Source organism: Panthera uncia, assembly GCF_023721935.1.
Source record: "Panthera uncia isolate 11264 chromosome C1 unlocalized genomic scaffold, Puncia_PCG_1.0 HiC_scaffold_3, whole genome shotgun sequence".
NCBI lineage: Eukaryota > Metazoa > Chordata > Mammalia > Carnivora > Felidae > Panthera > Panthera uncia.
This window is the reverse complement of record NW_026057584.1, coordinates 9,529,992-9,544,545: the sequence shown is the minus strand read 5'-3', so window position 1 is coordinate 9,544,545 and position 14,554 is coordinate 9,529,992. Positions and strand designations below refer to the sequence as shown.

The following is a 14,554-nucleotide window of genomic DNA, read 5'->3' as shown; positions in this document are numbered from 1 at the left end:
TATCCAAGATCACATAGCTAGAACAGGGAGGATCTTAAATACAGAGTTTCTGGCTTCAAGGCCCATATTTTCTATATGGCACCGCCTTCAAAATATGTAAATGTGTATAGCCATAAAAAAGCAAAATTGTCCAAGGAAACTGACTGAAGTTTCATGATAAAAATGCCAACTTTAAAAAGAGAAATGTTCATGTAAATGTATGCACTGATTAATTGACTCATACTTCCATCTCATTTTCCATTATACTATATTTATATAATCCCTGTTATCCCAGTTGGGGTTATGAATAACTCAAAGCATAGGATACTCAAAGCATAGGATACTCAAAGCATAGGAAGAATATGGTACATTCTGCCTATGTAATGTCATGGGGCAAAAAAACTATTAAAACAAACACAGAATCTAGAATGTATTTACTCAGTACAATTAACTCTCCTTGGCCACCAAAAATGACATCCTCTTCTGACACAGACACTCACCCACCTTCATTACACTTCTGGTCTAGAATGTCCAACTCTCTTCTATTTACCCACTTACCTATCCATCCCCACCCCACCCACCTCTTCATTTCCCATCCCAGCCCCCTGGATACTGACCTACACACCACTGAGCTAAGGGAAGAATGCAACAGAGGTTGGTTGCTATGATTCATAAGGCCTTTTTCTTTATTTTTATCCCATTAATCTCCCACACCATGACTGCTAAGGCTATATTATACATATCTATAGTGAAAGCCACATCAGAAATACAACATGGAATTGATTTTAGAGTTAAATGCGGTCATCTTACATATCTTCAGAATCCCAAATCTTGATCTAGGACTTTAAGTCAGTAGTATTCAAAAATATTTATTGATACATACCCTTTGATTATTTGTACACATTACTTCTATGCCCACTGCTGACTTCAGACTACCTTAACTGAGAGCAAAGATGTCTTTACATGAGTATTTTTCTAGGTGTGAGTACAGCAGTTGCTGAAACCAACATAATTTTTTCTACTGGACCAGGATTCTAATACTGGACCATAAAACAGACATGATTGCAGAATTTTTTTTTAGAACTATTGTTTTGCTAAGTCTCTATGTGTTCCTTAAAAGAACTACAGATTAGGACGTTCCTAACTATAAAACTCTTAATATGGAAACTTCCCAAATCCTTTACTCTCACATCAAAAATTTAAATCAACTCAGCAGGCATCCTGAAAAAAGTTCTAAGTATCTCTAAATATAGTAAACTCTGAAAAGTTAATTGTGCATTATGAATCATCTTATTTTTCTTTTTCAGTCACACAAAAAAACTAACACACGCTGAATAGAAGTAAATGCAGAAGTAGGAGGCCCATCCACCGAGAAGAAATGCTGCTATACCAGCCAACATTAAATTGACCGATTCCTTAACTGATTCAAGAAGCATAAACTGGGTATCATTTAAAACTAGTGCCACCACAAAGATCCCAAATGATAGTGTCTTATCTCTCCCGAAATTCCTTTCAGAAAACTTAGCGTGTGTAATGAGAAGATACCTGGAGAAAACATGGCCTGACCTAATATACAGGCAGCTGAAAAGAAATACTAGATGGTTCAAAGAGGCAGAAGCAGATTATCTTACACGGCCACACCAAAGGCTGAAATTCCCCAAGTCTTACCTCACAGCAGCAACTGGAAGGGCAAACTTAAAGACGGGGTGAAGAGTAAAGTAGAAAAAGAATGAACTCTGCAACGGACAGTTTAGTTTTCTGAGAAAAGTATGCCGACGTCAAAATACGTAAATCAACACTAAAGTTCCTAAAGACACTTGAGAAATAATTAGGAGCAAGTCTGATCACAAAGGTAAGAACTACTGACTCTTCTCAAAAATCAGCCTAATTGTTGCCATCTACTGGGAGGAAGGCAGAAATGCTTGCGGGTCAGGGATGGAGGGGGAGATGTCAAGTCCCTAACTCCCTTTTGAGACGAGGCTGCTTTCCCCAAGTGGGTAGAAGAAATGGAAATATAGGTTTACTAAAGGAAAAATTAGAAAGCTGCATGAATACCTTACATTAAAAAACACCCATGTCTCTTGTAGCAGTAAAATACACAGCCTTCACAAATGTCTCTATTCTACAGTCCACAAGACCCCACAAATTTTGCACTCTATAACTTGAACAGGTATTTAATTCATGAATTTGCACTAACTGCTAGCATCTCTGCTATTTCCCCATAAAAATAAAATGAATGCAAACTGCAGTGAGCAAAGTCTACAAGAATATTCTAGAAAGAAAAGCTGCTGGAAGAAAGCTAAATGTTACTGCTACCGGACCCCTGAATGAAAGTATTATTCTCTGCATCTTCAGTTCCCTCCAGTCACCATCTAACTTCATTTCCCGATTTTGAAATCCTATCTTGCCTACTCTTGAAAAAGGTGTAACAGTCTACTAATACATCAACTGGAGTGCTATGCAAATATTTTACCAAGATATTTAGCTTGATGAAACAGGTAGTATTAATTTGCACTTTTTAAAAGTATGTAAATGCTTAAGCCACAACGTGCTTTTTTAAAAACATCATTTTTTCTTTTACTCCATTAGATGTTTAGCAGAAGTTTCTTTTACACCTGACATTACTGAGTAACTCACAAAAAGTCATGTTATTAATTCTGGAACAGTACTCTGAATTTAAAAAGAAAAAAATCTCTGAATAAACAATAGACGAATGTGTTAAGACAAAATGATTGCCAGCTTCCACTAAAGATTCCATGACTGGACAGGAGCAACAGGAGTCCTTTAGACATCGCCTGCTTATTTACTGGAAGTATTCTAACTACTAAGTAGGGACACTAAACAACAAGTTTTACCTCCACGGCTTCTATCACCCCAAAACTTACCACAAACACGCCTACAACATACAGTCCTAGAAAGGGAAGCAATTTCATTGAAAGACAAATAAAATCTAAAAGCACTTTTTCTTTGCAGTTCACCTACAAAGTAAACATGCCCGTACGCTTTTTTCATGTTGTCACAGCCTACTCGGGGATTAACAATAAAGTCAACATGTCTATTTGTTAAAGCTAATTTCTTGATCTCCCATTTAAGAACCTCAATCAACACAGCCTGAATTTTCTGTTAGTTCATAAATATGGATCCTCTACTGCAAAGGGCCAGTTTAGCTTCCCATCAGCCCCTCGCCTCAATTACACCTTTGCAAGTTACCCATTCTTCTCTACCTACCCAAACGATCAAGGCCAGTTCAAGTAGCAAGTCTTCCTCAGTAACTGCAACCTAGGACTGAATCTCTCTCTAAACCTCCGAGGGCCCACTGTATAAAAAACTCAACTTTGTACTTAGTAACAAATATGCACAATGTTAAATGTTGTGTTGTTCTACTATCATAGTTTGAACTCGTTTACAGTAAAGGACATTCCAACGTAAGAGATCTTTTATAAATCACCTATTTCTCCTCCACACTCTTCAAGAAGGCAAACCTGGTATGGGACCACAAATGCACACGGATTAGTTGCTGAGGAAATATCTGCACGATGAAAGTACTTCCAACAATTTATTCGGCAAAGCCAAATTTTGTGCCCTAATTCTTCTGTTTCTTAATTTAGATTCTCATATCAGGTTTCCTAAACGTAGAAAACCTGCATTTAGAATATCTACGGGATACTTCTGGATGCTAAACGCTATACTATATATAGTTACCAAGTTTGAGAAGTGTTTTTCAACTAAATGAAACAAAAACTCAGGACAGGAACCTTCTATATTCCTCCCAGCAGAGACCTGGCACACAGTAGCACTTGATAAATACGTATCGATAAATATGCTTTTATCTACTGGTAAACAGAATTCTCAAATGCTAAACCTAACATCACAAAGTCAGTAAAATGGTCTAGTGTCTTATCAGTCCCTTAAGTGCATATTTTAATGAACCTAATTCTGAAAAATTTATATTCTAGCATCCTACACTCAGCTACCAAACCCTGAGAAACGAAAATAAGCAAGCAGACAGAAACCATGGCAAATGGTGCTAATAATACTTCATAATATAGTTTCCCAATATGTCACCGAAACGAACTCTATCCCTGCCCATATACCATGCAGGTTAGGAGCCTTGTGCCAGCCACTGTGGGCATGGAAAAATTAAACCTTTAGCACAAGAAGCCAAAAATTTACTTAAGAAGAAGTAAGCAACTAATTATTTAAGGCAGATGGTGAAAGCAGTAACTAGTAAAACGTTATGGAAGAAAGAAGTGAAGAGTAAAACTCTTACAGTAGCTACCCAAAGAAAAAGTTAAACGTGTAAATGTCACTACAAGAGATACAAGATGAGAGAAGGGTATCAGTCCAGGTGGACTCAACAGTCAAAGTCCAGGCAAGAATGCTGAGGTTCCTGGAGTGTGTTCAGAAGGAATGAACAGCTCAACCTGCCCACATCCAGCCCAGGGCGCAACACAGACAAGATTAAAAAATACTGGGGCCGTAGCAGAAGTTACAGCATGTTCATACATTTACTACTTACAAGGAAACTACAAACACTTGGTTTTCAGGAAGATTCACAAAAGGGGGCGGGGGGGCTCCATATGATCTCCACAAACCTGCTCTTTAAGGACACAAAACAGCTTAAATTACAACTCAACAGTGAATTTCAGAAGGGCTACCTGAAAAAACTCATTTTGGGTTTTCCAGGGCATCACATATGTTTACCAGGATAAGGACTTCAAATTGAGTTAATTTGACCTTAAGAAGTTATAGCACAAGGTACGTGTATTTATTCAGAATGCTGCCCACGGGTGGAATGAGTAGGAGTTTTGAAGTCAGGGTAGAACTCATTGGTTACCACAGCCAACAAGTTGATTAAAATACCCATTGAAATGCTTTAACTTCAAGTCTTGAAGGCTTGCTGATAGACACTTCAGCTTATAAATAACCTTCAAAGTATGCATTGGGTAGTAACCCAAATTTATAGAAGTACATCCTTTCTAAAAACAAAACAAAAACAAACTCAAATGAGGTATAAAACTCAGCTTTGTACTTAATACACACATTATGTCAAAATCTATTTAGGGCCTCAATCTAGCATTTAAATGATCAACTATTATATGTAAACAAGGGCCAATCACAGAATATAAATGGCTTGTCCTGATTTTTTTCATATGTGATTTAAAATAACTTGCAGTCTCTAAAATACATATCAACAGATGAAAAAGAAAACTTCTATAATCATTTTTAGGATTAACTAGGATTCAAAATGTTTGTCAAAACGAGACAGACATTAAACCCTTACAAAGTATTTTCACTTACAGTAATATTTTATTCTCACAAGACTTACTCCTCCAAGAAGCATTCAAAGATTCCTTATTATAGGCCAGACACTGTGCTAGATACTAGGGATTAAAAAGGGGGAGGACTGGCTTTAAGGAATTCATAATCGACTAAGGAATATGATATACTCAAAGACTTTCAAGTCTACATATGTAACAGAAGTATGCTCTAGGTAGAAGGGTGTTAACAAATGAGGCAATGGTCAGTGCTGCAATGAACCAGTGGAGGAAGAGCCCTGTGTTCCAATCTAGCTTTGGAGCCTAATCTCCTAAGTAGTGTCTAGCATACAAATGACAATTAAATCTAGGTGGCAATTAGCCACGCTCAGATTAGGTACTTGAAACTCACAAAGGTTAAATTATTTGTCCAAGGTCACAAAGACAGAGGAAAAGGCAGTGAAGATTGCAGCCCAAGTCTACACTCAAATCAGATGTTCACTTGAACAGTGCTGTTCACTAATGAGAGGACAGGGTAGCACTAGGCAGTGTTTTTCACTCTAGTCCACTAACATGATGTTTTAATTCAAACAGAGCTGCAGAACTATTTACCAATAGCTTCTGCACACTCAGACAAAATAGGTAGGTCTGAACAATGGACAAGTTCCTTTTTCCTCTGGCCAATCCAGTTTAATGAAACTGTTAAGAATCCCAACCCAAAGCTGAAAGGCCTCAGAGAAGAACTACAAAGCAGACTTATTTCAGCCTAGGAAACAACTTCTTTTGCCAATAACCTAAAATCAAGTTAGGATATTGGGTTTAATTAAAGAACTGCATTTTTGAAAATCCAGGACACTGGCCAAGTTAAATTTTACTTAAAAAAAATCAAGAGACTGGTTCAGCAGAAGTATACTTACCTATTTACTGTTAAGTAGCAGCAAGCACCCACTATGTGTCAGAGTAACCCAGCAAACCAGGCAGAGATTATAAAGAACAATTGCTAGGAGTTTGTGCCTTCAAGAAATCTGTGACACAGCTGTTTGAACTATACAGAGGCAACGAAAGAAAATACACAAATGTAAAGCTCATGTCAAATGTTAAGAACTACAAGCACCAAGATTACATTACAATTGACAGATTATACTTATTGTATAATATTCATCAGATTCTTTCTTACTGTTAAGCCCTTTCCAGCAGTCAGGAAGATATGAAGAGGCTGGGATCACCAAAGCAAATAGCATCCTGAGGAATCTGTTGAGACCAAGAAACTTTCCAAGCAGGAAGATTGGCTGCATAGTCAGCAAGACTAGGTTAACATTATTGGTTTGGAGTGGGAAGGAAAATGGGTGTTATTTTCAGTGAGGCTTATGAGTGCACCTTCATGCAAAACACAGCTGATACAAGATAATCCTGGACTTGGGGAAACCTATAATCCAGTCAGGAAACAAACGCAACACATGTCAACAAATCTAACGCTATAATCCCAAAATGGAGCCTATTTAGATAACCAAGAAATAAATGGGAAAGATCCTGGGATGGCAGGGTTTGAGGAAGTGCTAGGAAGGGGTGAGCTGAAGTGAACCTAAACTGGTTTAAATAAAGGAAAAGTGCAGGTCAGTCTGGCAGTAACAGGAACCTGAGAGAAGATGAAAAGCAACAAACAGGTTGCTTTTTTCAACCTGAGTCCATCAAATTTCCTCAGCAAATGGAAAAATAAAAGGGCAACTGGTATTCTATTTGCTCAAAAAGATCATCATCCACCTAAAAGAAAAAAACAAAACACCTCCTCCCTAAATTCTGTAAAAAAAAAAAAAAAAAAATTAGATTTGGCAAGGTTTTCCCTTCATTGTAGACTCTGACATTATAAAGTCAATTCCGTAAGAGCCACGAGGCGAAACAGGTACATGTGTTATCAATAATGAAAATGTGAAGAAATTTCTCTAAATATGATTAACAAATTTCTTCAGGAGAAAGTATGGTAGAAATCTACCCTGCTGATGCAAAAAACCAAAAACCAAAACCAAAACCTACCAATCAACCAACCAACCCAAGAGTAACTTAACAGAAATTGGGGCCAAGTTCCACTACCAATTTAACAGCAGTTTCAAAAAATAAGTCGCTGTAACTTACCTTACATCAAGGTCACCGCCCCCCCACCCTTCACCATCACTGGTGAAAAGCTCTAAGTGTTCTTAATGGCCTCAAACAGCAAATGTAATTTTCTAAAACTAATGATAATATATTACACTTATTTAGCAGTTTGTAATTTTTCACAGCCATTGTATCCACTGGGTCTCACCACCACCCAGTGAGGTAAGATAGTGACTGCCCATCCCCATTTTACAGATTAACTGGAGACCAGATAGGATAAGTGAAAAGCTCAAGGTCACACAGCTACTGTCAGTGTGTGAATTCCCATGAGTTTGTGTCTCTTTGCTGGGATGATGTGATTAAAATAGGATCATAAAATCTTCCGTAGATAACATTAACCCAGTAATCTTAAAAGTTAGAATGGAAAAGTAAACATTACTTCAAATTTACTTTGCTAGGTGGAAGCATTGATTTTACACTGGCCTAGCATCCCTTTCACTTTTTAAAAATAATTATTTTAGTTGAGCAGCTTCTAGAACTCTAACTGCCTGAAGTATTCTAAAACTTAGAAAGTAAATGAAAAACTAAAACAAAAAGCCTGTTCACGACACAAACTTAAACAGTAATTGTCAGCAGAGCAGACTTAAAAACCACTCAAACTCCTTAAAAACTGGGAATGGGATAGAAACAATGATAATGTTTATTACAGTCCTTAAATTCTTACGGATACCGGCACATTCACAGAAAGGCAGATGCGAACAAAGCCCACAACCTCAACCTCCGACCATGTTAATATGCTCTCTTAAGCATAAAATAAATGAAATAAAAACTCTGCCAACAATCTCACAAAGATGATGTTAAAAGCCCAATTCAATTTTTCTGGGGTTGAACATGGAGCAGGGTTGTTTCAAAATGAAGAACTGGAAATTTTGTTTACTCTCAAATTCCCAATACTGACCTCTTTGCATAATCTAAGTATGAAAATAAATCTCAATAAAACCATCTGCAACTTATTGTCTCTAAATCTGATAAGGCCATTCCTCGATCCTAGCTGCTCCCTCCACACACACACACCCCCCACCCCGTGTAAATGCGACACACACACACAGGCCTCATATATAGGCCTCTTGCCTTTTCCTCCAACAACTAGGACCTTTGTTCAGAGCGTCGGTTTTTTGCCCCACTCAGTAGCTCTTTCAACTTTCCACCCTATATTTTTTGTTTTGTTTTGTTTTTAGAGAGGAGATCCTCAGCCTCCACTTCCTGGGTCATTAAAAAATGAAATGCCAAAAATATCTATAGAGACACTGGAGAGCAATAGAAAGTTGAACACAGCACTAAAGGGCCTACAAAACGGAGTAAAGCCCGGGGATCGGGTGATTTGGCAACCCAGGCAGGATCCGGGGAAGGCCGACTAGGAAAGGAGGCAGCAGGGGAGCAGTTAGACGGCCACTCAGGACACGTTCGCTGCGCTATTAAACGTACCCCCCGCACCCCTCACACACGAACGTTTACTCACTGCCACAGTCCCTCCTTCAATTAACTAACGAAGCAATTAAACTATACCCACCGCCAGACACGATGCTTAAGCTAACCGTCCCCAAAGTAAAACGACGTTATCAAAAACCAACCAACCTGTCTTAAGGGTTTAGGAGCAGCCCCTTCCGTTCTCTCCTTACCACACAAGGGTAACCAATTCCCCTCCCGTCCCCCCCCCCCCCAACCCGCCCCGGCCGTTCAAATGTGTTATTTCCTCCCGATTTGCATGTGTTTTTAAATCTTTATTTTCTCCCCTGTAGCAAATTAAGGATTTCTGTTCTTCTGAGGAAGGAAGCGCCACGAAGGACAGGATTGGGGATTTTCCAACCTTCGTTATTTGAAGTCCCCTCTAACTTGTTTCTCAACTAAAAACCCACTCACTATGGAGGAGGATGGAGGAGAGGGTGAACTGAATGGGCAAACGATATAATAGGTTTTATGTAATCCACATATAAATAAATTAATCGCCTGACTCGCTTCGAATACTAATACGATTGGAGTGACAATTGGTCCACCCCCCTCCCAAGTCCTGAACCCCCACCCCCCATTTCCATCCTGATCTATTTAGAAGCATGCTCTGCTCCTCTCAGCCAAGTTTCTCGGCCTCTTTTCCAGCCCCCCTGCACGCCCGTCTCGTCGTCATCCTCGCTCAGCCTCAACTTCCCACGGCTAAAGAAACAGCCCAGCGCAGACCCCGTCTCCGGGCTCGCCCGCCCACAACCCTCCCCCTTGGCAGGAAACCCCTTACTGCGGTCTAAAGTCACTCCGGCCTCTCCCTCCTCTGACCCTCGCTTCCCACAACTGTTGTCACTCGAGCTGCTCCCTAGTTTCCATTTCCGGGCCGTCCCCGGCCCTGGAGCCTCTCCTCTCCCGGTTTCCGGGCCCCCCATCCCATTTCCGGGGAACCCTTGCCGTCTTCACACCCCCCACCTGCACTTCCGGCCCCCCACTTTCTCGCTTCCTAGAGGCCCTCCAAGCTCCAAAGCCCACTTCCGGCCCCCCCGGCCACCACCGGGCTCCCCAAGACCCGCACGCCTTACCCCGGTTCCGTGAAGGGCCCTCCTCATCGCGGGGGGCCTGAGCGGGGACCCAGCGAACCCTCCTCCCCCCCCCCACCCCCCCGCTCCCGCCCGGCCCCGGTCTCCCTCGAGCGTCTCGCCCGTCAACCCCCGACCCGGTCCTTCCGCGGCCCCGCCGCCGCCGGGAGCAGGCCGAGCGGGGGCCGAATCGCGGCGATGACACAACCGGGCTTCCTGGGACTTTCTGTTCCAGCTCCTCCCCACCCCCCCCCTCGTCGCCCCCCCCCAGCCCCTCACCCCCTCGTACAACCCCCTCCCCCAAGCCTGGCCCGGCCACTCAGACCTGCGCCCCAATTACCTAGTTGGGCCCCAAAGTCTCCGGTCCGGACTCGGTGGCGCGGCAGTAACTTCCACTCGCTCCCCCCCCCCCCCCCCCGGCGGCGGCGGCGGCGGCGGCGGCGGCGGCTCCTCGGGTCCCTTCAATTATCAGCTGAGCCGCAGCACCGCGGCCGGCGTGCGCCTCCGCCCGCGCCGCCTCCCTCCCCGCCCGTTCCAACACCCTCCGGGAACTACTTTGCCCGCTGCCTCCGGCTCACGGGCTCGTCCGCGGGTAAGGCCCCGCTGCCTACACGCAACTCATCACATCGCCCCTCCCTCCCCCACCGCCCGGCGTGACTCTCCCAGTGGCCTGAGCTCTCCTCCCGATCCCTTCGAGGGACCAGGAAGGGGAATGTGGGGCTCCGCTTGATATCCCTCCGCCGGGGTCACCCCCTCCCCTCCGTGGCAGCAGGAACTAATTCCCCTTCGGGTCACCGGGGACCTGAGGGTGGAAATCTCACGGATCAGTGTTCCCTCTGACTCTCGGGAGAAGGGGCCATCACCCTAAGGAAGAAACCCCCTGCTAGCTCAAAACCGGGTTCGATTTAAACTAGGGCTTTGGCCCCATGACCCCAATCAAGCCCCGCCCCTTCCTGGTTGTCTTAGCGACGGCGGTGGCGTCCCAAGATGGCGTCGTGGCTGCCGGAGACTCTGTTCGAAATTGTAGGACAAGGCCCAGCGCCGAGCAAAGACTATTACCAGTTATTGGTCACCCGGTCCCAGGCAAGTGCGAGGCGCGGTTTACCCTCTCTAAGCTCCCTGCCGCCCCGGTGGAGCGCGGAACGCTAGCCCCGCTAGGCCGAGAGCGACTGTGGCCCGCCGGAAGCGTCCGGTCCCAGCTCCGAGCCGGGAGATTTCCCTCGTCACCTCGGCCTCCTCGGCCGGCTCCTCCGTAGTCCGCGTGCCTTTTCCCACCCCAAGGGCCGCTCGTCCCTGGCGAGCTTTCCCGCCTCCCCACATCGCACCCCGCTCCCTTCCTGCCACCGAGGGTTCCTACCCGCAGAGTTCCCTCCGCGCGAAGAGAAAAACAGGCGTCCCCGGCTTGCGTGCAGCCTCACCTCAGCGTGGGAAGGAGAGAAAGAAAGACTCAGCCAAGTGTCCCAAGGAGGAGCCGGCAGGGGAGGGGAGAAAGGGAAGATCTCTTTTCCAGGGTAGGAGTTAATCATGGGGGATTTTTAAAATCTCATTGTGGTCTTTACGGGTACCACGACCACATCAAAACTTCCTTATTTCTAGTAGGAATTGATCGTTGAGAGCCCTCCCCTTACCTTTTTGGAGCCCCTTCTATCCCATTGAAAGTGTGCGGGGGGTGGTACAAAAATGTTTCAGCTGCTCTGCGCGTCGGCCCCACCCATAATGACATCTGCTCCACAACAATAAGACCGAGGATTATGTTATCGCTGGAGTGAAGTAACCATCAGCCTATTTTTATGACTACTTTAGCTATTTAAGGTGGGCTTTTGGATGATTTATTGTGCCCATGAAATGATCAAGTTGAACTGGGCCTCCAGTCGGAACCCGTTTTCTGATTCCTGGCTGAGCTTAAGCCTGTCACTGAGATAAAGCACCTTGTACTTTAATAGATGGTATTTCTATAAAATGAAATTTAGAACTTTGTATATATTTGTTTTAGTGTAGATCTTGAATATTGCATCAGTTTTCCCGTGAGCCCTTAAGTAGGTAGAGAATGCTTTTTTTATAGCTTCAAAAGCATCTTTTAAAGTAAAAATGATACATATTTTATTGTTTAAACTTGAGATGTTTAAATATTGCAAGTGTAGTGTCAGTAATAAAAGCGTGATAGCCTATCAAACTTAAATATTTGATTGAACATTTTGGGGGGAATTTTTACACATTTAATTAGAATTTCTTAAAAGCTGAAATTCACTGTTTTGTACATTTTGGGACTATCTTCCATTTGTTCTAAGAGGTATGATCCTAACAGTTTCTTACTTTCTAACATTAGTGATTGAAAGCAATAACATGTTACATAGTCATACTTCATTTTCTCTTTTCATCTACCTCACGTAAGTTAAAATGTTCTAATGTTTACAGTCTTTTCCATAATTTGTCTTTTAAACATTTTTTTGAGATTTTTCTTTTTCTTGAAGGTCTGGTATTACAAGTGTCTATAATGTTGTAAGCCTCAACAAATGAATAGTTGTTTACTTTTTTATTTTAGTAAATTAACCATTAAGAGTGCCTGGCATTAGTTTTCCCCAGGAATGCTTCCCTTGTTGATGTCGTTCAGACTTTGCTCTGTAGTCTAACTTGGGCACATGCCTGTGTTTTATGAAATCCCCCCCTCCCCCCACGCAAGTATTCTTAATTTTTTTTTTTTTCTTTTTTTTTTTTTTTTTTTTTTTTTCAACAGATCAAAAACTGGTTTTTATTTCAGGCCCTATTCTTCCTGTCAATTGCTTCTATAAAAAATCCTTTTCAAGCTGATCCATTTTCTTTTTTAAGCAGATGGAATATATCCACTATAGTTCTACCAGTGAGAGTTCATCTCAAATCTGATTAATTCACTCTCTTTTTAAAGTAAAATTTGTTGTAAAAAATAGTAAGCCAAAAAAATAGTCTTTTCAGTCAACCGTCTTGAGAATATGCTATTTTCTAACCACAGGATAATTTTTCTAAGTCTCAGCACAGGAAACCAAACATCCACTAAGAGGTGGTCTGACATAAATAAGGACTAAAAGACTAGAATTAAACTATGTTTTATAAGATGGACTTTTTCTGGAATGACTTTGTAAAATTTTTCCTTTCTCTTTCTTCTTTTATTTTAAAAAAAATATTGTATATTATTCAAAATATACCCCAGATTTAGATAGATCTTTCTTCCCCTCTGATTCTCTTTTTTATTCTTTTTCACTGCTTTTATTTTTATTGACTTTAAATTCAAATGATTGCACATTTGACATGGATTTGAAGACAGGTATCTCTCTCATTAGGGTCAGACCATGGTTGGTATAGCACAGAATATAAATGTTGTACATAAATATTTTCTTTGCTTCTTATACAGTAACATTAAATATATATATTTTAATGCTTATAGAGGCATTCCCAGTTAACAACTTGATGCTATGATGTTTTGTTTTTTTCCCAAGAAAGGAACTTATAGAATATAGCTTGTGGTTAATATGGCTTCTCAAATTCAATTTTTTTTTTTAATGTTTATTTACTTATTTTGAGAGACAGCAAGCAGGGTGTGCAAGTTGAGGAGGGTTGACAGAAAGGAAGAGAGAGAATCCCAAGCAGGCTCTGCAGTGACAGCACAGCCCCCAATGCTGGGGACTTACAGACTGAGACTCAGACTTACAAACTGGGAAATCATGACCTGAGCCAAAATCAAGAGTTAGTCGGTTAACCAACTGAGCTACCAGGCACCCTTCAAATTCGATCTTTATAATGATCTTAGAAAAATCAATGCACTGCCTTCTAAATCAAAGGTTTACCCAATTATTTTCACCTAGTTTTAGTAGTAAATATATTTTCTTATGTTGGTTTCTAATTCTTTGAAAACTAGTAGATTAATAGTAAGAGCTGGAAAGAACCTTGAATGTTATTTAGGCAAGGGATATTCCACACTTCACCTCTAAGAAAATCTTAAATCGTGACCCTTTGCTTAATTGTAATCAGCAAGTTGGCATTTACTATGGGGATGCAAAATATAAGATTTCTGCCTTCAAAGAGTTCATCTTTCATTCCACCAATATGTATTAAGCACCTTTTAAAGTTTATTTATTTATTTTAAGAGAGAGAGCGATTCCCAAGCAGCCTTGGAGCCCAGCACAGGGCATGAACTGTGAGATCAAGACCTGAGCTGAAATCAAGAGTCTGATGTTTAACTGACTGAGCTACCCAGGTGCCCAAGCACCTTTTCTATACCTTTTATATGTACTGTTCTAGATGCTGGGGAAACATCAGTGAACCAAACAAAAGTCCCTCTCTCTGAAGTATATAATCTAGGTAGGAGCAAACAGTTAGTGATTTGATTTATATAAACACTGAAATAGTTTTTTTTTTTTTTTAAGAACAGAGGAAGTTCATCACCAAGTTAATGAGTAGCACAGATGCTTTAAAATCCGAGTCCAGGGACACCTAGGTGGCTCAGTCGGTTGAGTATCTGACTTTGGCTCGGGTCAGGATCTCGAGGTTCATGGTTTCCAGCCCTGCATCGGGCTCTGTGCTGACAGCTCAGAGCCTGGAGCCTGCCTCAGATTCTGTCTCCCTCTCTCTCTGCCCCTCTCTCGCTCACACTCTGTCTCTCTCTCTCTCTTTGAGAGA

The 14,554-nt window shown here is 41.8% G+C and overlaps 2 protein-coding genes across 20 annotated transcripts in view; one reads left to right on the top strand and one right to left on the bottom strand.

Moving 5' to 3' along the window:
• TRIP12 (thyroid hormone receptor interactor 12) overlaps positions 1-11,555 on the bottom strand; it is a 138,801-nt gene extending 127,246 nt beyond the window's left edge. For 8 of the 19 annotated variants that reach the window (XM_049614721.1, XM_049614730.1, XM_049614733.1 and 5 more), the window contains exon 1: positions 10,245-10,345. The gene's annotated coding sequence lies outside the window, so the exon portion shown is untranslated. Of the gene's footprint in view, positions 1-6,154; positions 7,357-9,615; positions 9,802-9,907; positions 9,999-10,244; positions 10,346-11,261; positions 11,286-11,322; positions 11,402-11,532 lie in introns of those variants that run through there. The other 11 variants (XM_049614737.1, XM_049614738.1, XM_049614739.1 and 8 more) reach the window with 7 other exon arrangements.
• Positions 10,415-14,554, top strand: part of FBXO36 (F-box protein 36) — an 87,138-nt gene continuing 82,998 nt past the window's right edge. Inside the window, exon 1 of the mRNA XM_049614768.1 lies at positions 10,415-10,987. Coding sequence (XP_049470725.1) covers positions 10,892-10,987 — 96 coding nt within the window. The 5' untranslated portion in view covers positions 10,415-10,891. The remainder of the gene's footprint in view (positions 10,988-14,554) is intronic.